The sequence below is a fragment of the Mytilus californianus genome, unplaced genomic scaffold (genome assembly GCF_021869535.1).
Source record: "Mytilus californianus isolate M0D057914Y unplaced genomic scaffold, xbMytCali1.0.p SCAF_9, whole genome shotgun sequence".
Taxonomy (NCBI): Eukaryota; Metazoa; Mollusca; class Bivalvia; order Mytilida; family Mytilidae; genus Mytilus; species Mytilus californianus.
This window is the reverse complement of record NW_026262745.1, coordinates 2662520-2685361: the sequence shown is the minus strand read 5'-3', so window position 1 is coordinate 2685361 and position 22842 is coordinate 2662520. Positions and strand designations below refer to the sequence as shown.

The window sequence follows — 22842 nt, the reverse complement described above, 5'->3', positions numbered from 1 at the left end:
GCAATCGTTCCGATGACATATAATTTCATTAAATGCGAAAACAACGAGTATCTCTTAGGTTTATATATTCGTATGACAATTTCTAATACACTAATCGGTATATCGGTACCAATTTTTATGAATTTTTTGCACGTTCTTTAAATTGAATATAATTCCGTTTAGCCTTTTCCGGAAGTCGTTTTAATTTTACTCTCATTTCAGACAATTTTGGACGTTTTTGTGTTTTGAAATGTGAGCAGAGAGTTTGTAGTGAAAATTAGGCTAAACTACAACAAATGGCAGATTCTTATTCGTTTGTAAAAGGCGGTAAACTGAAACTAAAGGGACACAAAGACAAGAAGTATAACTTATTAACTGTTTATATAGACCTATAATTTCTGGAATATAACACATTTTTTCTGTCTCAATCTTTTCTATTATTTAAAGGTAACAAAATGATCAAAGAGCGCATGTAAAGAAAAATAGCCTATTTAAGTCTAAGTTTTTGTGTCTGATGATTTTGTTTATGCAGCTAAACTTGGTGTTATTGTTATGTGTTTGAAAATCTTAATTGTTGTTTTAACTAGCTTTGATGTGAATTCTGCATGTAGTTAGCAATTATTTAGCTTGGTATGAGTAAAAACAATGAAGATTCGAAATGTTATTGTTTTTGAGTTTAATAGCGGTTTGGTATCTTAACATTAAAATAATATTCAACACAAAAAACCTTTTTAGAAAGTCACTTTATTTTGAAACAATGAAAAAAAAAAATAATATTGCAAAAATTTACACTAATCAAAACCATGAAAACATGATTAAAAAAATATTCAACACAAAAAAATGTCACTTTATTTTGAAACAATGGAAAAAAAACATTTATAGCAATACACTAACCAAAACACGATTAAAACAATATTCAACTAAAAAAACATCACTTTTTTGAAACAATGAAAAAAAAACTTATTTATAGCAATACAATCATGACAATAACCAAAACACGATTAGAAAATTATTTTAAAAAACACAAAAATCGATTTTAGAAAGTCACTTCATTTTGAAACAATGAACAAAAAAAAAATTTATAGCAATACACTAACCAAAAAACGATTGAAAAATTATTGAACACAACCAATCAAAAGGGTGCGAACGTGTAGGGTACGAAAGTGAAAGGTGGCGAACGTGAACTGAATATATAGTATAAGTCAAGTTTTATGCTGTGCACAGGAAACCAAATTCATAGATTGGTATTTAAGAGCTTTGCTGTGTTACATGTAGGTTAGGGCATGCTTGAGTGCTCTCAAACATGTTTAACCAACCATTATCCTTCAAGCGTCTATCCTTCGCCAGGAATCTGTTGCCCAGTAGTTAAGTGCATGTTTTTAGCAAGGAACCTGTTTTACAGTGGTTTTAGTGCATGTTTTTAGCAAGGAATCTGTAGCCCAGTGGTTAAGTGCCTGGTCATAGCTAGGAGCCGGTAATCCAGTGGTTAAGTGCTTGGCCCTAGCATGGAGCCTGTAGTTCAGTGGTTAAGTGCCTGGCTTTAGCCAGGAGCCTGTAGTCCAGATTTTTCTTTTAATGTTATTTACAAAATGTACTTGTATTAGGTCAAAAGCCATCCTTTTTAAAATTGTTTAACTTATGTTACCCAGGGGCCTTTTATAACTTCCAGTACTCCTCATAATTGAAAATTGTTCAGTGACCTGAGGTTGTTTACATCCTCTATGAAAAGCAACCATTTACAAGTAAATTTAAGGAAACAAGCTTGTTTTATCAACTGGAAAAAAAAACCAATTATCTTTCTGAATTAAATGCAATTTTGAGTGATATACAAATGTATCAAGTTTTTTTGTTCACCACAATACATGATAAAAAATGATTTGATATTATGCACATTACTCTTCTAGTCTCTCCTTCAATGATTTCGATCACTTTGATTGTCAGAAGTACCTTAGAAGAAGTACATTTTGTTTCTGAGAATTTCATGAGCTGAAAGGGGTGATTTGCCTCTAAATGTTTTACAGGAGCTTATATAAAGAAAAACATTGAAAATAAAGTTAGGCTACCTGTAGCTAAAACAAAAAGGCTGGATCACAGCACCGATGCATGATGCTTTGATTTTGATAAGAGTTCAACTTTTGATCTCAAGAACTAAGCAAAGAAATTTACTGTACACAGATGTTAAGTAAATGGGCAAGACCTTAAAAAATTGCTTCCTGGAGGCTTGTAAATTAGCAGTATTTTGAAGATAACAGACAAATGAGATTTTCATTGTCCATGAAATTATCCCAGTACACTTTTATGAAAAGTAAAGACAACTATATAACTAGCTACTAATGACAAACAGTTAAACACTGGATTAGAGCAATGCAGTTAAGAGAAGTTCAAGAAAAGAATAATTCAATAAATTATAACGTTTTTACTTACATAAGTGAAAAATATCTAAATGTCTAAGGGATATAACTCCACTTCCAAAATAATCTATTTGTAACAAGTAAATAAAGTACATTTGTATTTATAAGTATTACCCCTGACTGACTGTTTATTACAGAGTAATGGGTAACACTTTGGTCTTTTCTATGCATTGCGGGGGACATGGAAATACCAGGTGTCCGTCCGTGTGTCCGTCCGTGTGTCCGTCCAGTCTTGTAAGAGCTCTCACGTGTATAATTCTTGCCAGATTTTTATAAAACCTATACTATAGGTTAATATCAGCAATATCTCAGATAAGTTTTAAAATGGTGGACAATCGCCTTTTTTAATGGAGTTATACCCCTTGGAAATATTAAATTTATGGAAAATGGCCTCGTTAGCACTCTCACGGGTACAATTCTTGCAAGATTTTTATAAAACTTATACTATAGGTTAATATCAGCAATATCTCGGACAAGTTTTATAATGGTGGTCGATTGACTTTTTTTAAAAGAGTTATATGCCCTTTGGAAATATTAGATTTATGGAAAATGGCCTTGTAAGGGGTTTTAAGGGTACAATTCTTGCCAGATTTTAATAAAACTTATACTATAGGTTAATATCAGCAATATCTCGGACAAGTTTTATAATGGTGGATGATCGCCTTTTTTTTTAAAAGAGATATGTCCCTGGGAAATATTAAATTTATGGAAAATGGCCTTGTTAGCGCTACAAAAAAAAAGTGTTTTATTTAGTTATTGCCCTTGTACCTTTGATAGATAAAATATGTGCAAAGCAGGGGACATTGGAACTCTGTTCTTTTATTAATTTTGATTGTAGTACATGTTTGTGTAAAAAACACATTTGATATTAATACTGCACTAATGTGAACATGGTTGAAGCTTCATTGATCGACATTAACCCATATTTTTTATGTTTGAATAATTGGTTTTCTTTTGCAGACACAAGAAGCACAAGAAAAGGAAACATGATGAAATTGACACAGATACACCAAAACCAGAGAAAGGAGATAGTGAAAAACATGGTAAAAACTATTCCCCCCCTACCCTGCTCGAAAGAAAACAATGTCATAAACAACAACAAAAACACAAATAAACAAAGTGTTTTTGAACAGTCACAGATTTTAAATTTGTTTTGTGTATATATTTTTCTTATTAACATTATTTAAATTAAGATTTGAAAAGATTAATACAATATATCAAAATATCTGGAGCACAAAGGCAAAAACAGGACAGAAAATCACCTAATTAACAGAACAAAAAATGACTTGCAATGATCAACTTCTACCTGCAGGAGTAGGAAACTACATGTAAGAAAATTACCAAAAATAAATGTTGATTACTCATATCGTCGGATTGTGTGATAAATTTGCATTAAATGAATGAAAAGAATGAATTAACATGATTAACAGGGCTTTCAATAACTTTGATAGAAGCTCTTCCAGGTTGTAAGAGTAGGCAGTTACTCACATGTTTATAATGAATAAAACTTTTCAATGAAGACAGTATAAAGAGTAAAATCACAGGTTTAAAATAATTGTCTACTTTCAAGTTTTTAAATCTCATGAGGAATAATTGCTCATCACCTTTGCCTATTATATTTATAGTATTATTAATATGATTTCATTAAGGATGTTCGCTCCTCTGTTACAAAATAACAATCTTTTTTAAGGACTGTTATAAATTGATAGTATATAAATAAACTAAAAAAGCAGAAAAAAATGTAAAATTCTCTTTAGACTTTTCATATATTTAACATTGTCACCTTTTTTAGCTCACCTGGCCTAAAAGGCCAAGTGAGCTTTTCTCATCACTTGGCGTCCGTCGTCGTCGTCATTAACTTTTACAAAAATCTTCTCCTCTGAAAGTACTGGACCAAATTTAACCAAACTTGGCCACAATCCTCATTGGGGGATCTAGTTTGAAAAATGTGTTCAATGACCTGGCCTGCCAACCAAGATGGCGGCCATGGCTAAAAATAGAACATACGGGTAAAATGTAGATTTTGGCTTATATTTCTGAAACCAAAGTATTTAGAGCAAATCTGACATGGGGTAAAATTGTACATCAGGTCAAGATCTATCTGCCCTGAAATTTTCAGACAAATCAGACAACCCATTGTTGGGTTGCTGCCCCTGAATTGGTAATTTTAAGAAAATTTTGCAGTTTTTATACGACCGCAAAAAAATTTTGTGGTCGTATATTGGTATGACGTTGGCGTCGTCGTCGTCGTCCGGCGTCGTCGTCCGAATACACAATGGTTTTCGCACTCTAACTTTAGTTTAAGTGAATGGATCTCTATGAAATTTTACCATAAGGTTCAATACCACAATAGGAAGGTGGGGATTGATTTTGGGGGTTATGGTACCAACAGTTAAATAATTAGGGGCCAAAAAGGGGCCGAAAATAAGCATTTTTGTAACTTCTAGACATAACTTGTGTGTTATTGTATGGATCTCTTTGACATTGTACTACAAGATTCCATATCACAAAGGGTCGATGATGGGATTGATTTTGGGGTTCATTTCCTCGAAATTTTAGGAATAAGGGGCCAAAAGGGGGCAAAAAACAAGCATTTTTCTAGTTTCATGACAATAACTTGTGTGTAAGTGTATTGATCTTTCTGAAATTTTACTACAAGGTTCCATTTCGCAAAGGGAAAGCTGGAATTGAGTTTTGTGGTAATTGCCCAAAACGTTTAGTAATAAGGGGCCTAAAAAGGGGTGAAAAATAAGCATTTTTTAGTTTCTAGACAATAACTTGTGTTCAAGTGTATGGATCTCTCTAAAATTGTATTACAAGGTACCATACCACAAAGGCAAGGCTGTTATTGAGCTTGGTTTGGGGGGGAAGGGGGGGGGTGATGAATCATAGGGGGGGGGGGGGGGGGTCAAAAAAGGGGTAATTATTTTTTTTCGTTTAAGGAATAAGGGGAAAAAAGGTTAAAAAACTAGGGTTTCCATTTTAATAGACAAATAATTGAGTAAAGAACATTATTTAAAAGCAGTGTAAGGTTGGTAATTCAAACTCATTTAAATATCTCACCTGCACTATGTTTGAATTATGTAAATTGGAAATTTGCCAATTATTTTAGTATAATAAACTTCATTGGAAATTTGCCAATATAAAATTTTGCTGATGAAGGTTTTTTGTTTACCTTTAGTCTGACTATGATGTCATTTTCTATTTTAATAGCCTTATGATGTAGTTAAATTTTTTTTAATACTTTTATGATGTATTTTAATGCGCTTTTATGGTTGCAAATTTATTGTTTTAATATAATAAACTCCATTGGAAATTTACCAATAGTTTGTTTATTTTTAGCTATGACTATGATGTCATTTTCTATTTAATTTTAAGGTTACAAATTAATTTCAGTTTTAAATATTATTGTAAAATGTTTGCCCAAAACATTTATTAATAAGTGGCCAAAAAAGGGGGCAAAAATAAGCATTTTTTTAGTTTCCAGACATTAACTTGTGTTCAAGTGTATGGATTTCTCTGAAATTGTACTTAAAGGTACCATACCACAAAGGGAAGTGGTCAAAAAATTTTGGGGAGGGGATTTTTTTTCCTTTTTTTTTCCTTTAAAATTTTCCATTTTAAGTTGGTTAATTCTGATCACAAAGAGAAAGTTGGAATTGAGTTTGGGGGATAATTGCTCAAATGTTTAGGAATAAGGGGCTAAAAAAGGGGTTAAAAATAAGCATTTTTTTTTAGTTTCCAACAATTGATTGTGTTTAAGTAATTGGATCTCTGTGAAATTGTACTGCAAGGTACCATACCACAAACTGAAGGCTTGGATTGAGTTTGGGGGGGCGTGATGTGTGAAAATTTTCCACTTAAAGTTGGTTAATTATTTCTGATTTAGATATAAAAGCAAATAATAATGATGTGGTTTGATTTTATCAAAAACTTAAATTGAAGTTATGTATATTGTAAATTTAGGTTACATTGGAATTTAAGAATTGGCTTTGGGGTAGGGTTATGGCTCAAACCTTTAAATAATAAGGGAAAAAAAGGTGAAAAAACAAGGGTTTCCAGGTTAATAGACAAATAAGTACAAAACATTATTTAAAAGCAGTGTAAGGTTGGTAATTCAAACTCATTTAAATATCTCACTTACACTGCTTTTAAATTATGTAAATTGGAAATTTGCCAATAACTTTATTGTTAATAAATGCATTGGAAATTTGCCAACAATTTTAGTATAATAAACTTCATTGGAAATTTGCCAATATAAAATTTTGCTGATGAAGGTTTTTATACGCCCGTTTACGGGACGTATTATGGTATACCGTTGTCCGTCTGTCCGTCCGTCTGTCCGTCTGTCCGTCCGTCTGTCCGTCGTCAACATGTCGGACATTAACTCAAAATTGCTTAAACCAATTTGCATAAAACTTTGGTGAATTGTTTATATCTATTGACGTGAGCTCCCTTTCGTTTTTTATAAAATTTAGATTTTACGTTTCCGAGTTATGGGGTTTTATTCATTAAAAAAATGGGGATTTTCCAGTTTTCGGACAATAAGTCAAGAATGCTTTCACCAACTTGCAAGAAATTGTGGTGAATTGTTTATATCTATTGACATGAGCTCCCTTTTGATTTTTAAAAATTTTAGATTTTACGTTATGGGGTTTTATTCATTAAAAAGGGGTGATTTTCCAGTTTTCTGACAATAACTCAAAAATGCTGTCACCAATTCTCATGAAACTTTGGTGAATTGTTTATATCTATTGATGTAAGCTCCCTTTTTATTTTCATAAATTTCTAATATGACATTGAGAATTAATTATACTTTATTTGTTTATAGTCTGACAACAGATTTACTAAGTATTTTGCACAACAGCAAGAAATCTTTAATTGAACATAAATTCAATTCATATAACCAATTTCAAGTTCTTTGAATACATTTATTCAGACACCTATAATATGTCAAATATTTAATTACAATCCAAATTCAGACCTGAATCAAGCTTGAATATTGTGTCCATTTTTGCCCCAACTGTTCAGGGTTGGACCTCTGCGGGCGTATCTAGCTGCGCTCAGCGAAGCAGTTTATTTGTTTACCTTTAGCCTTGACTATGAAGTCATTTTCTATTTTTATAGCCTTATGATGTAGTTGAATTATTTAATACTTTTATGATGTGTTTAAATGGGGTTTTATGGTTGCAAATTTATTGTTTTAGTTTAATAAACTCCATTTAAAATTTGGTAATAAAAAAAAATTTTGTTTATTTTTAGCTATGATTATGATGTCATTTTCTATTTTACTTTTATGGTTGCAAAGAAATTTTTATTTTTAGATATTACTGTTAAATGATGCTGATTAAGGTATTTGCTATGTTTAGCCATGACTATGATGTCATTTTCTATTTTATTATCTGTCATGATGTATTTAAATGGGCTTTTATGGTTACAAAGGAATTTTATTTTTAGATATTACTGTAAAATGTTGCTGATTAAGGATTTTGTTTATTTTTAGCCATGACTATGATGTCATTTTCTATTTTAATACCTTTATTATGTAATTTCCATTTTTAGATATTACTGTTAAATGATGCTGATTGAGGGTTTGAATGCTGGGATTGATTTTGGGGGTAATTGCCTCCAAATTTTAGGAATTAGGGGGCAAAAAACAAGCATTTTTCTAGTTTCATGACAATAACTTGTGTGTAAGTGTATGGATATTTATGAAATTGTACTACAAGGTTCCATATCACAAAGGGAAAGCTGGAATTGAGTTTGGGGGTACTTGCCCAAAACGTTTAGGAATAAGGGGCCAAAAATAAGCATTTTTCTAGTTTCCAGACAATAACTTGTGTTCAAGTGTATGGATCTCTCTGAAATTGTACTGCAAGGTACCATACCACAAAGGGAAGGCTGGGATTGTTTTTGGGGGTAATTGTCTCAAAATGTTAGGAATTAGGGGCCATAAAGGGGCAAAAAAACAAGCATTTTTCTAGTTTCATGACAATAACTTGTGTGTAAGTGTATGGATCTTTATGACATTGTACTGCAAGGTTCCATATCACAAAGGGAAAGCTGGAATTGAGTTTGGGGGTAATTGTCCTAAAATTTTAGGAATTTGGGGCCAAAAAGGTGCAAAAAACCCAAGCATTTTTCTAGTTTCCAGACAATAATTTGTGTTCAAGTGTATGGATCTCTCTGAAATTGTACTGCAAGGTACCATACCACAAAGGGAAGGCTGGGATTGAGTTTGGGGGTGATGAATCATAAGGGGGTTTCAAAAAATTTGGGGGGGGGGGGATTTTTTTTTTCCTTTTTTTTCTTTAAAATTTTCCATTTTAAATTGGTTATTTCTGATTTATATATAAAAGCAAATAATAATGATATGGTTTGAATAGGTAAATTAAAAAATTTTAAGTTCTTAGACTACTTTCATTATGTGTGAGAAACCTATGCTGTGTCAAATATTTAATTACAATCCAAATTCAGTGCTGTATCAAGCTTGAATGTTGTGTCCATACTTGCCCCAACTGTTCAGGGTTCGACCTCTGAGGTCGTATCAAGCTGCGCCCCAGCGGAGCATTTTATTGGTTATTATCTTGAATATTATTATAGATAGACATAAACTGTAAACAGCAAAAATGTGTCCAATGACTCTGCCTACCAACCGATATGGCCGACATGGCTAAAAGTAGAACATAGGGGTAAAATGCAAGTTTTGTCTGTTATTTTTTGAACCGTTATAAATAGAGAAAATCTGAAGGGAGCAAAAATGTTCAGAATAATGAGCTCTACCAATTGTTGATATATGTCAAAACTGTTAGACAAATTCTTATAGGAGTTATTGCCTAATATTGACAAATTTTACCATTTTTTTTCGTTTTTGCCTATTATCACGAAATATGATATTTAGAGAGAAACATTTTTTTCTGTTATGCCTTATATGATTTTAATTATAATAGATAAATAAACACTTTAAATCACAAAAATGATCAGCAAGGCAAGATCTATTAAAAAGTCAAATTTTGCCGATATAGTTAGTAGACTGTCACTCTTCATCATGTTCATAGGAGTGATTGCCCTTCAATGAGGATTTGTTTTACCCTCATGTGTTTTGAGCAAAAACTAAAGAAGATAGAGAGAGACTAAACAGACTCAAAGATCAGTAATACAAGATCAACAAAATACAGATTTTTGTCATGAAGTCTATTCTCGTCTACAATGTTGGAGAGTGTCTTTTGTTTGATATGCACAGAGACAAAGGTGAGTGACACAGACTCTTTAGAGCCTCTAGTAATGGCACTACATGGATAAAAGCAGAGGATTCAGAATATCTGGCAAAAATTCAAAAACAAGAGGAGCAAACATCCTTAAATAGCAATCATTGTATCCATGGTAACATTGTTGTTTAGTTTCATGGACATGATGGAGTTTAAGGAAAAATTCTGTGCACATTTGGGTAGTTTTACTTAGATCAGAGATTTTTGTAAGGAAAGAGTGGACTTGAGTGCTTGGTAGTAAATCTTGAACATTGACCAGTAACAGAAGAAAAGTTATTACAAATCAGAAATTCAAATTTACAAATGTAGTCCAAAATTCCTCCTCTTAGTGGCAATAGACTGAACAAAAAACTTACCAACTACATGTACCTAAACAGTCTATAAACTTCTCTGACACAGAGGCCCTATAATGGTGAAAAAATCAATGGAACTGTATGAAAAAAAAAGAAAGTACAAAGAGACAATAATAAATCATAAGTCAAAGGACTGGCAACACCATGGACAAATTTAAAAAAAAAAATTAAAAGAAATTTCACAAAATTTTACACAGAATACTATTGGAAAAAACCCTTAAACACCTGGGATAAACTTAGAATTTGATTTATTATTTCAGGTGGCTGGTGGTTAGCTAAGAAGTTTGATGACATATCTGGTAACACGGCTATAGAGATGAGTGATATGAGATATTTGGCTGCTCAAGATAATGGCAGATTTAAACTGGGACCACCTAGGGATGAAGGTTGGTACCTACAGCATGGCAATGAAATTGACATAAACTTCAACATTTGGCTCTTTTATGAAACAGTATAGAGAATGGATAGGCATAAAGAATTTTCAAAACTACTAAAATTGGTGGTTGAAAATAACTTTTTTATTTCCAGTTTAATCAGATGCTCTTCTTTTTTTAATCAAATGCATAAAATAGTTCGAAATTGTTTTTATTTTTTAAATCTACTTTAAAGTTTGCTCTCAAAACACTAGAATGTTTTACAAGAGTTATTAAATATATCCATCCACAATCACTCTTGACAGACCCTATAAAGTTCTTATAATGCAATGAAATGCATATTCTTTATTCAAATGCTTTTTATACGACCGCAAAAATTAAAAAATTTTTGGTCGTATATAGGTATGACGTTGGCGTCGTCGTCGTCGTCGTCGTCGTCGTCTGGCGTCGTCCGAAGACACATTGGTTTTCGCACTCTAATCAATGGATCTCCATGAAATTTTACCATAAGGTTCAAGACCACGAAAGGAAGGTTGGGATTGATTTTGGGGGTTATGGTACCAACAGTTAAGGAATTAGGGGCCAAAAAGGGGCCAAAAATAAGCATTTTTGTAACTTCCAGACAATAATTTGATTTTGGGGGTAATTGCCCGAAACGTTTAGGAATAAGGGGCCAAAAATAAGCATTTTTTCTAGTTTCCAGACAATAACTTGTGTTCAAGTGTATGGATCTCTCTGAAATTGTACTGCAAGGTACCATACCACAAAGGGAAGGCTGGGATTGAGTTTGGGGGTGATGAATCATAAGGGGTTCAAAAAATTTGGGGGGGGGGATTTTTTTTTTTTTCTTTTTTTTTCTTTTTTTCCTTTTTTTTTTTTCTTTTAAAATTTTCCATTTTAAGTTGGTTATTTCTGATTTATATTTAAAAGCAAATAATAATGATATGGTAGGAGATACACACCAAACAGGATGTGTAAATTATTATATAATAAGTATTGTGCAATAGCAAGGAATTTTCAATTGCACAGTATTGCACAATAGCAAGAAATCTTCAATTGCACAGTATTGCGCAATAGCAAGAAATCTTCAATTGCACAGTATTGCGCAATAGCAAGAAATATCCAATAGCACAATATTGCGCAATAGCAAGAAATTGTCAATTGTACAGTATTGCGCAATAGCAAGAAATATTCAATTGCACAGTATTGTGCAAAAGAAGATACTTCGTATAAATTGCTTATTTCTTGATCAATTTCAATGGGGTTTTATTCTTGAATTCTTGGGGTTCTTTAATATGCTGAATCTAACCGTGTATTAAGTTTTTGGATTTTGGGCCCCATTTTTAAATTGGTCCACATTGAGGTCCAAAGGGTCCAAAATTTAACTTTGTTTGATTTCATCAAAAATTTAGTTATTGGGGTTCTATGATATGCCGAATCTAACCGTGTATTTAGATCCTTAATTTTTGGTTCCGTTTTCAAATTGGTCTACATTAAGGTCCAAAGGGTCCAAAATTAAACTTAGTTTGATTTTAACAAAAATTGAATTCTTAGGGTTCTTTGATATGCTGAATCTAAACATGTATTTAGATTTTTGATTATGGGCCCAGTTTTCAAGTTGGTCCAAATCGGGGTCCAAAATTAAACTTTGTTTGATTTCAACAAAAATTGAATATTTGGGGTTCTTTGATATGCTGAATCTAACCATGTATTTAGATTTTTGATTTTTGGGCCCCATTATCAACTTTGTCCACATTGAGATCAAAAGGGTCCAAAATTAAACTTTGTTTGATTTCATCAAAAATTGAATTCTTGGGGTTCTTTGATATGCTGAATCTAACCATGTATTTAGATTTTGGATATTGGACCATAATAGGTGAATGTCCAATTTAAAATTTTTAAGTTCTTAGACCACATTCATTCTGTGTCAGAAACCTATGCTGTGTCAAATATTTAATCACAATCCAAATTCAGAGCTGTATCAAGCTTGAATGTTGTGTCCATACTTGCCCCAACTGTTCAGGGTTCGACCTCTGCGGTCGTATCAAGCTGCGCCCTGCGGAGCATTTTATTCTTTTTTTATAATGAAAATTTCAATGTTTAAACCCTACTATATAATACACAATAATTGAAATTTTATGGCATAGATTTTCATTAAAGGCTATTCAATAGAAATGGATGATGGAGAGAGGAAGGGTTACTTATTTTTTATACAACCGCAAAAAAATTTTGTGGTCGTATATTGGTATGACGTTGGCGTTGTCGTTGTCCGGCGTTGTCGTCTTCCGAAGACACATTGGTTTTCGCACTCTAACATTAGTTTAAGTGAATGGATCTCTATGAAATTTTACCATAAGGTTCAATACCACAAAAGGAAGGTTGGGATTGATTTTGAGGGTTATGGTACCAACAGTTCAGGAATTAGGGGCCAAAAAGGGGCCAAAAATAAGCATTTTTGTAACTTCCAGACATAACTTGTGTTTTAGTGTATGGATCTCTCTATCATTGTACCACAAGGTTCCATATCACAAAGGGAATGCTTGGATTGATTTTGGGGGTAATTGCCTCAAAATTTTAGGAATTAGGGGCTAAAAAAGGGGCAAAAAACATGCATTTTTCTAGTTTCATGACAATAACTTGTGTGTAAGTCTATGGATCTTTCTGAAATTGTACTACAAGGTTCCATATCACAAAGGGAAAGCTGGAATTGAGTTTGGGGGTAATTGCCCAAAACATTAAGGAATTTTGGGCAAAAAAGGGGCCAAAAATAAGCATTTTTGTAACTTCCAGACATTACTTGTGTGTTGGTGTATGGATCTCTCTGAAATTGTATCACAAGGTTCCATATCACAAAGGGAATGCTGGGATTGATTTTGGGGGTAATTGCTTCAAAATTTTAGGAATTAGGGGCTACAAAAGGGGCAAAAAACAAGCATTTTTCTAGTTTCATGACAATAACTTGTGTGTAAGTCTATGGATCTTTCTGAAATTGTGCTACAAGGTTCCATATCACAAAGGGAAAGCTGGAATTGAGTTTGGGGGTAATTGCCCAAAACATTAAGGAATTTGGGGCAAAAAAGGGGCCAAAAATAAGCATTTTTGTAACTTCCAGACATAACTTGTGTGTTAGTGTATGGATCTTTCTGAAATTGTACCACAAGGTTCCATATGACAAAGGGAATGCTGGGATTGATTTTGGGGATAATTGCCTCAAAATTTTAGGAATTAAGGGCTAAAAAAGGGGCAAAAAACAAGCATTTTTCTAGTTTCATGACAATAACTTGTGTGTAAGTCTATGGATCTTTCTGAAATTGTACCACAAGGTTCCATATCACAAAGGGAAAGCTGGAATTGAGTTTTTGGGGTAATTGCCCAAAACGTTAAGGAATAAGGGGCCAAAAAGGGGCCAAAAATAAGCATTTTTCTATTTTCCAGACAATAACTTGTGTTCAAGTGTATGGATCTCTCTAAAATTATACTGCAAGGTACCATACCACAAAGTGAAGGCTTGGATTGATTTTGGGGGTAATTGCCTCAAAATTGTAGAAATTAGGGGCCAAAAAGGGGCAAAAAACAAGCATTTTTCTAGTTTCAGGACAATAACTTGTGTGTAAGTCTATGGATCTTTCTGAAATTGTACCACAAGGTTCCATATCACAAAGGGAAAGCTGGAATTGAGTTTTTGGGGTAATTGCCCAAAACGTTAAGGAATAAGGGGCCAAAAAGGGGCCAAAAATAAGCATTTTTCTATTTTCCAGACAATAACTTGTGTTCAAGTGTATGGATCTCTCTAAAATTATACTGCAAGGTACCATACCACAAAGTGAAGGCTGGGATTGATTTTGGGGGTAATTGCCTCAAAATTGTAGAAATTAGGGGCCAAAAAGGGGCAAAAAACAAGCATTTTTCTAGTTTCAGGACAATAACTTGTGTGTAAGTGTATGGATCTTTATGAAATTGAAATACAAGGTTCCATATCACAAAGGGAAAGCTGGGTTTGAGTTTGGGGGTGATTGCCCTAAATGTTTAGGAATATGGGGCCAAAAAACAAGCATTTTTCTAGTTTCCAGACAATAACTTGTGTTCAAGTGTATGGATCTCTATGAAATTGTACTGCAAGGTACCATACCACAAAGGGAAGGCTGGGATTGAGTTTGGGGGTGATGAATCATAAGGAGGTTCAAAAAATTTGTGGGGGGATTAATTTTTCCTTTTTTTTTCTTTAAAATTTTCCATTTTAAATTGGTTATTTCTGATTTATATATAAAAGCAAATAATAATGATATGGTTTGAATAGGTAAATTAAAAAATTTTAAGTTCTTAGACCACATTCATTCTGTGTCAGAAACCTATGCTGTGTCAAATATTTAATTACAGTCCAAATTCAGTGCTGTATCAAGCTTGAATGTTGTGTCCATACTTGCCCCAACTGTTCAGGGTTCGACCTCTGCGGTCGTATCAAGCTGTGCCCCAGCGGAGCATTTTATTCTTTTTTATAATGAAAATTTCAATGTTTAAACCCTAATATATCATACACAATCATTTGAAATTTTATGGCTTAGATTTTCATTAAACATGTTAAAGGCTATTCCATAGACATGGATGTTGGAGAGAGGAAGGGTTACTTATTTTTGGACATGTGTTGTGGGTAATTTATTGTATGTCCATTTGATGTATAATGCAAATTTTCCAAAAAAAATGTTTTGGGAAAGTTTTGGAATTCCTTCCTTACCCTCCCATATCCAGATATTTTGATGTAAAAGTTTTAATATGCATTTAACCCTTTGACCTGATATCTTGAGAGGATGGCTCTATCAACAGCTACACTTACTTACAATGAATGTTTGACAGAAGAAATTTTCCTTGACAATTTTCTGATTGGTTTCTGGAAATTTTTGAAAGCCTGCTTCATACTATATGAAATTAATGTCAACAATACATGTGCAAAAAATTAAAATCACAAATGATCACAAATGTAATAAAAACAATGAAACAATGAGTATCCTTCTTCATTTTGACTTTATCATTGCAGGAGAGGAACCAGATCCGATAGAAATACTGACAGCTGTAAAAGTTAATGAGACAAAAATAGCATTGAAATCTGGTTATGGTAAATACCTTAGTATTGACCCAGATGATGGTGTTATTGGAAGAGCTGAAGCTATAGGAGCAAGGGAACAGTGGGAACCAGTTTTTCAAGAGGTTAGTCAGAATTTATACTTCACAACCAAAATTATAATAGACAGATAAAATTCAGATTTCAAATTTCAAAATACAAAAATGAAGAATAAGCTAACTTGGAATGTGTAGTACTTGAGAACAAAAAGAGTATCTTATCATTGTAAAAAACTTACTGTTCACGTCATAATACATATGACTGTCAGGTTTGCTGCACATTGATTTCCTAAAATATCAGTTTGGAGCCACAATGTCAACCTTATTTGCAAGTAAGCCCAGCTAAAATGCTCCACATTGTGTCTATCTGCTGATATTTTAAAATATCTATACACATCAAACCAGATAATCTATTTATCATCCCCCTACACTGTTTTATGCTTGGTTGTCCTAAGTCGTAAGCTTGATACTTTCATATTGTGATGTTACTAATAAGTTCTGCTCAGTTTAAAATTTATTATATTAGGATATTGATAAGAAATAATCATTATTATACCCCTGCTTTAAAAAAATGGGGGTATACTGTTTTACCTCTGTCTGTCCATTCGTCCATCCATCCTTCAGTCCATCCGTCCCATGAATATGTTTCGTCGCATCTTTCTCAGGAACTACATTACAAGGATTTCTGAAATTTGGTTTCAGGGTTTATATGAGTCCGTTATACTTTTTGATGCTTTTTCAGATTCATCACTCAACAACTTCCTGTTTACCTTATACTTTTAGCGGGCGGGGGTGTCATTAGTGAGCAGTAGCTCACAGATTCACTTGTTCTTTCTAATTACAGGGTAGGATGGCATTGAATGGCAGTAATAATTGTTTTTTATCATATGATGATGATGGAGATATTGTTTGCAATAGTAAGAAAGCTGGTGAAAGTGAAATGCTTAAAGTAAGATAGTAACATTTATTATACCTCAGTATGTACTTTCTTTGTAAAATTATTGACAAATAAATTTTCCGTTTATACAAAATTGTCTAAAAATGACTATTTACCAGTTAATAGTTTCAAAACTATTCACTGGGTGAACCATTTACTGGATGCAACGATTTTCTTGTAAAAAGACTATATACCGGTTGATAGTTTCAAAAAAGAGTCAATTCAAACGATATAGAAAGTACGGGAAAACCATGAGCAAACCTTTTCCCGTACTTTCTATATTGTTTGAATTGACTCGTCCCCGAGACTTCTGAATGATTGTTTATTCTGCAACTGTGCTATTTATGCAGTCAAATCACATTGACCTACATTCATTTGTGATATACAGTCACTGCCCGAATATCGCCTTGATTATGACATAAACAATGTGTTTCCGTATAGTTTTATTTGTGATATCAATAAAGAATATATAGGTTCTGGGAATTTTAACGTTGTTCCATTCAATTAAAAAATTATGGTTTACCCAAGATATTTCATTTGAAGCAGTTGTAAAACTTGCCATTAAAAGAGAATAACCATACATTGTTTGGATATACAATATATATACCAGTTTCTTTCTGAATAATAGAACACTTATTTACTGGCTATGAGGACACTAGCAAGTTTATTGTCCCTCTAGACACCAATTATTTCCCAGATATCAAAGTTTATACTATTTGATTCTGCAATTCTGGAACAGCCCTCACACTTTTACATTAAAAACATGAAATATATTGTGTTATGGATGTGAATAGATGAGTTTGTTTTGAAAGTTTTTTTACTAGCATGGAACTAACATTAACTGGTAGTTGTTAAAAATGTTTAAAACTACACAATCATATGAAAAAAATAATTACAATTTTTTATATTATATTATAGCTATTATCTATAAATAATTTCTGTATATATGTCTAGTAATTTAAGTATTTTTAAAATTGTTGATAATATGAATTTTTGTAGTCTAGGGGAGATAATCCACATTTTTATTTAAAAATTATGAAAAAAAAATTAATTGTAGATCAGACTAAATGCAAATATAGAATCAGACCCATTTGCAAACATACCTGTTGAAGAGAGAGGCAAAATTAAAGATGCAGAAATAAATTATGTGTAAGTTTATCAGATAGTATAGTCAGTATTACATTTTAAAAGGTCCTTTTTAATAGATTAGAAGCTGTACAATAGGAATTTACTGTAAAAACTTTGTGTGAGAGAAGACAACTGATTTACACACATCCCATCAAGTTAAGTATATAACAACCTACTGAATGCACTTTAAGTGCCATATTGTGTTTCTTTATATGTCTATCATCCACACTGTTAATACACTACATTTTAAATTGTTCAATATTGAGAAATTAGTTTAAATTTATTGTCTCATCTGCAATGAAAGTGGAGAGACCACAAGTGTATCACTTATGCTAAGTCAATATAGTTGCATTAATATTTATACATTTCATTTCTTCAATATTACTTTAATAGTCCAGCCTTTTTACTTATGGCTCAATGACTTTGAATTCTTTTTTGTGTGTTTTCTTGGTAAAGTTTGTTATTAGTTGGTTTAATAAAAGTCACTTTAATGACTAAGTCAGTGATGTTTTGTAATCAAACATGTTCAAACGCTAAGGCATATGACCTTTACCATATATTGAATCACACTTTCAAGACATCATTGTGTTGCTATCAGATTAATTTTTGCATCAAGCATTAATTTAAAACCAGGCTTAATTATTAATATGCCAAAAATAGAAAAAACAATTATGTCATATTGGGGGGAAAATCAAAATGAAAAATATTTTTGAGCATGTCAAAATTTATTTGGACCTTTTCATTATCTTTCAAATGGAAAATCCTTGGCCTACATGAAGTCTCTTCTATTTTCAACATGTTTCTACTTAAAATAGAAATCTGAAAGTCAACATATTGTCCTCAACAATAGACATACAACACACTGTGACAAGTTCTAAATCACCATAAGTCTGTTTTCATGTAGTAATTACTCAGTTGTAAATGTCCTTCAGTAAATATTATCATATTTTGAATTATGAATAAGCAGCTGTAAAACTTGCTTCTGCAGGAAGAAATTTCAAAGCTATCAAGACAGAAAATTAAAAATAAGTGCAGAAGATGTGAGCAGTTTAAAGAAGGCTAAGAAAGGTGGCACGCTTCATGAATGTATGCTAGACAGGTATGGACTTTGTTGTACTACATTTATTATTCCAGAAAGCAAACAAAGTCATTCAACTAGGAAGCTAAGCCTTTCTTATAAAACTGCAAAATCATCTACTTCAAAAACCTCAGATATCTTTTGCATTAGGTATTAAAAGAAAAGGTTGCAATTGGCTATAGACAGAAAACACAAAGGAAGACATGTCAAGAAAGAACAAAAAACCACCTCCAAACAAAAAGACTAAGCATGTTAAAAATAATCCAATCTTAAGACACTTTACATATTTGAAAACGTAAAAATCTAAACCCAGTAACAAGCTTAGTAAGCAAATATTGATTCTATTAGTAATAACTAAATTATATTCTGACGGACTTAAAAATCACAACTCATATTTTGTTGATTTTTTTTACCAAATTATAATTAATCTTAATATAGCTACTATTCATACGTACCATACTTCCTTCTGCTTAGAACAATTGAATACCTGACTTACCTCAGGTAATTGAACATGCTGTATTATTGACGTGGCACAAATGTCTTAAAGGGATATTTGAAACACTTGAATGATTTTTTATGGGTTTTTTTTTCGTGAAACATTTCTTACAATCCATACCTACACGTACATTAGTAAAAACATGTTGCATTTCCATATTGCCAAGACTGAGCAAGGAAAATCTGAATCCGGCCATAAGAATATTGCAGCCAGGAATATGTGAATGTGCTGATGCTAGACAATTTCACGTCAGAAACTCCTCTTCCTGTCCTTATAACAATGGTACAGGCAGATGGGAGTTGTTGATGACCAGCCATGACCAGATCAATATGTAGTGACAATACCACGTCAATAAAATTTGATTACGCATGTCACTTGCGAGACATGTTTGCGGCCGCAACGTCAACTGCTAATCAAGCCATGGCAGACAGATTCACGCCATAAATGGTTCCTATATACTGAAATGTTAAAGAATCGACTGCAGAAAAAGATTTTAAGTCCAAAAGTTTAAAACGCATAATTGCCAAAACACACTGTAATGGGTGGGACAGAGGCCAAATCAGAAGGTACAAAACAGAACTCAAAACATGCCCAACAGAACTGGTTGACCTTTCTGTCAATCATTTAGGCGTTGGTTACAGGCAGTCATTGCCTTTGACGGTGACACATCCATTCATACTGGGAAAACCATGGTTTCAGTGCATACCACATGATTTGAACATTAAACATGACGTAATCTATTCCATTTTCGAACTGCAAACAATTTTTTGACAATGAAGTAATGAATTAAATTTATGTTTATACATTTATATTACAAGAATTGCATATTTGAAAATGAAAATCTAGTGTTGCGTTTTTTAAGTCCTTCAGTATATATATAAATTTTTCACAACTTCATCTCTCTAAAACAGTACAATACAACTGAATATTATCTGGATATCTTTAAAAACTTTAAATGTATGCTTCTGGTATTTAATCAGTGAAAACTTTCCTTTTGGGTCAATATCTCATAAACACATTGTTGTATAAAGTGACTGGTCCAGTTCTATATTAAAAGTGAAGAGCAATTGTAAAAGCATTTCATTTATTAGAAGCTGGCACTATTTTCCACATATATGACCCATAGTATAGGAATATTTTAATAATTTTTTAATCTTAACCCATATATGAATGTTCCTTGTCTCATATATCAAAGATACATTCTTATGTATTGGTCAAAGTACTAAGTAAATGAATGTTTTATACTTTTATTAGACGAGAGAAGATGAAAGCAGATAGATATTGCAAGTGAAGACTCACATATAGAAGATACAAATCTTACCATAGACTTACATGGCAGCTCTTATGTGTTAAAAAGACTGGAGTGAAAGAATAAAAAAAAACAGATTCTGACGGGATTGAAATCATGTTTAATTTAACATTAGTATAGTTAATGATACAAATGGTCTATAAGTTTTGTGTAGTTTCTCCCACAACATTTGCACAGATGAACATTTTATTAATTTATTGACAATGCATCAGTTTTATCATTTGATTGCTATATAATTTGAAAAATTTTTAATGATACTTTCCTTGTATTGTATTTTTAAACTTTAGAAGTCATTATGTTTTATACAGTCATTTTATATTAAACATATATACATTTGTATGTCTATTTTATTGTAATCCATATTAACATTATTTTGAAACCTTACACTTCCCTCCATAACCATCAAAACAAACAGCACAAGTTGTCCCCTTACGAGTACTAGGAGATTGGGGTATTAATTTATTGTATATATAAAAATAAAGAGATGTGGTATGATTGCCAATGAGAAAACTATCTACCACAGTTCAAATGAAGTGGATGTAAGCATTTATAGGCAACCCTACAGCCTTCAACAACCAGAAAAACCCATACTGTATAATGAGTCTTCAATGCAGCAAGAAAATCTTGCATTGGAGGCAGGCATCAACTGGCCCATAAACAAAAATGTATACCAGTCTAAACTCTGATGCATACAAATGAACCAAATTAAAAAAAACCACAAGACTAACAAAGGCTAGAGGTTCCCCAACTTGGGATAGGTGCAAAAATATGGTGTGTTTAAACATGGTTTGTGAGATCTCAACTCTCCCCCTTTACCTCTAGCCAATGTGGATATATATCATAAAAGTAAAACGCAGAACAAAAAATCTGCACAGTGTTTTATAATTGCGAATAATGCGACTGAGTAATTATCGCAATAATAAGAACTCGCATTCTGATATCTGATATATATATATATCTGTATGCAGATTGTCCTGGAACTGCAATAATTAATCTTGCATTTTTGTCCATCCTTCAAAAATCGCATAAATTTCTGAATTACAGTAATAAAAAACAGCACATAATTTGGAAACCAGGATCAAAAAGTGTTCACTTCTATATAATGCTAATAAGAAAAGATAATTACAGGCAAATACATGTAACAAAAAATTATTTTGACTGTTAAAATCCTTGATGAGGATCATTTCAACTGAAGCTGTGCTACATTATTTGAAAATATATTGAATGCACTAATGTATGTTAACAAATTAAATTGTCTGTAATATATGGCAAGGATCAATCACTTATAATGGTAGTAGTCAATAAAACCAAGGTTTTCAGTCTTAAATTTGTAATTTAAATCCTTGATTAATCTATAATTATCTCTGAACTTTTTGATAGATTTGTATATCACTTACATTTTATGAATAATCCTCTGAAACTGGCTAGAATTTAGAAAGAATATAATTGAAACATTCAATTAATTTTCTATAAAATAAAAAAAAAACAGCAAGATATTTTAAGTTTGTCTCAATAAAGTTTATTGCAAGACTAAGGTAACTGTGATTAAGCTTAAGGTTGGAGAGACTGGCCATCTATTATAAGATGAAGGACACAGTGATTTAGTTTAAAGTTAGAGGGACTGACCATCTATTACAAGGTGAGGGTAATAGTGAATTAGTTTAAGGTTGGAGAGACTGACCATCTATTACAAGGTGAAGGTAAAAGTAATTTAGTTTACGGTTGGAGAGACTGACCATCTATTACAAGGTGAAGATAACAGTGATTTAGTTTCAGGTTGGAGAGACTGACCATCTATTACAAGGTGAAGGCAACGGTGATTTAGTTTAACATTGGAGAGACTGACCATCTATTACAAGGTGAAGGTAACAGTGATTTAGTTTAAGGTTTATATCCGAGTTTTAAACCATGTGACCTGTTTTATGGATAAGATTAATGATGCAACCAACACTAAGAATATTAAAACAGACCCAACTTGAAGGCAAATTTTGTTTGAAATCCAATCTGACAATAAAATACGACAAAGAGAGTGCAGAAGTGTGATCAACTGGCATAACTACACAAGACCACTTCCAATTTGTACCAAGTACACTGACAACTATACCAACAAAAGCAAAAGCATTCAACAGCTCTATGATCTGTAACAAACCTTCCTTTAAGATCATATGAAACTGCAATGCTTCATAAAGTCTGATAGGTCTGGAAACATCATTACAAAGACCAAACAGTAAAACAAAAATCAAAATCCGTTTTACATCCAGTGTGATATGATACAAGGAAATACATGTTACCCATAAGACTGGTGCTATATAAATATATATATATATATATATATGGAAGACAAGGCAACGCGAAAGAAAATACTTAGCGATTGCAAAATGTATAGTAGTGTCA

The 22842-nt window shown here is 32.4% G+C and overlaps 1 protein-coding gene across 1 annotated transcript in view; it reads left to right on the top strand.

Annotated features, from left to right (window-relative positions):
• LOC127714820 (protein FRG1-like) overlaps positions 1–20785 on the top strand; it is a 44070-nt gene extending 23285 nt beyond the window's left edge. The window contains exons 2-9 of the mRNA XM_052220855.1: positions 202–340; positions 3351–3433; positions 10272–10397; positions 15418–15587; positions 16345–16449; positions 17495–17586; positions 18554–18664; positions 20394–20785. Coding sequence (XP_052076815.1) covers positions 276–340; positions 3351–3433; positions 10272–10397; positions 15418–15587; positions 16345–16449; positions 17495–17586; positions 18554–18664; positions 20394–20430 — 789 coding nt within the window. The 5' untranslated portion in view covers positions 202–275 and the 3' untranslated portion in view covers positions 20431–20785. The remainder of the gene's footprint in view (positions 1–201; positions 341–3350; positions 3434–10271; positions 10398–15417; positions 15588–16344; positions 16450–17494; positions 17587–18553; positions 18665–20393) is intronic.
• The last annotated feature ends 2057 nt before the right edge of the window (positions 20786–22842 follow it).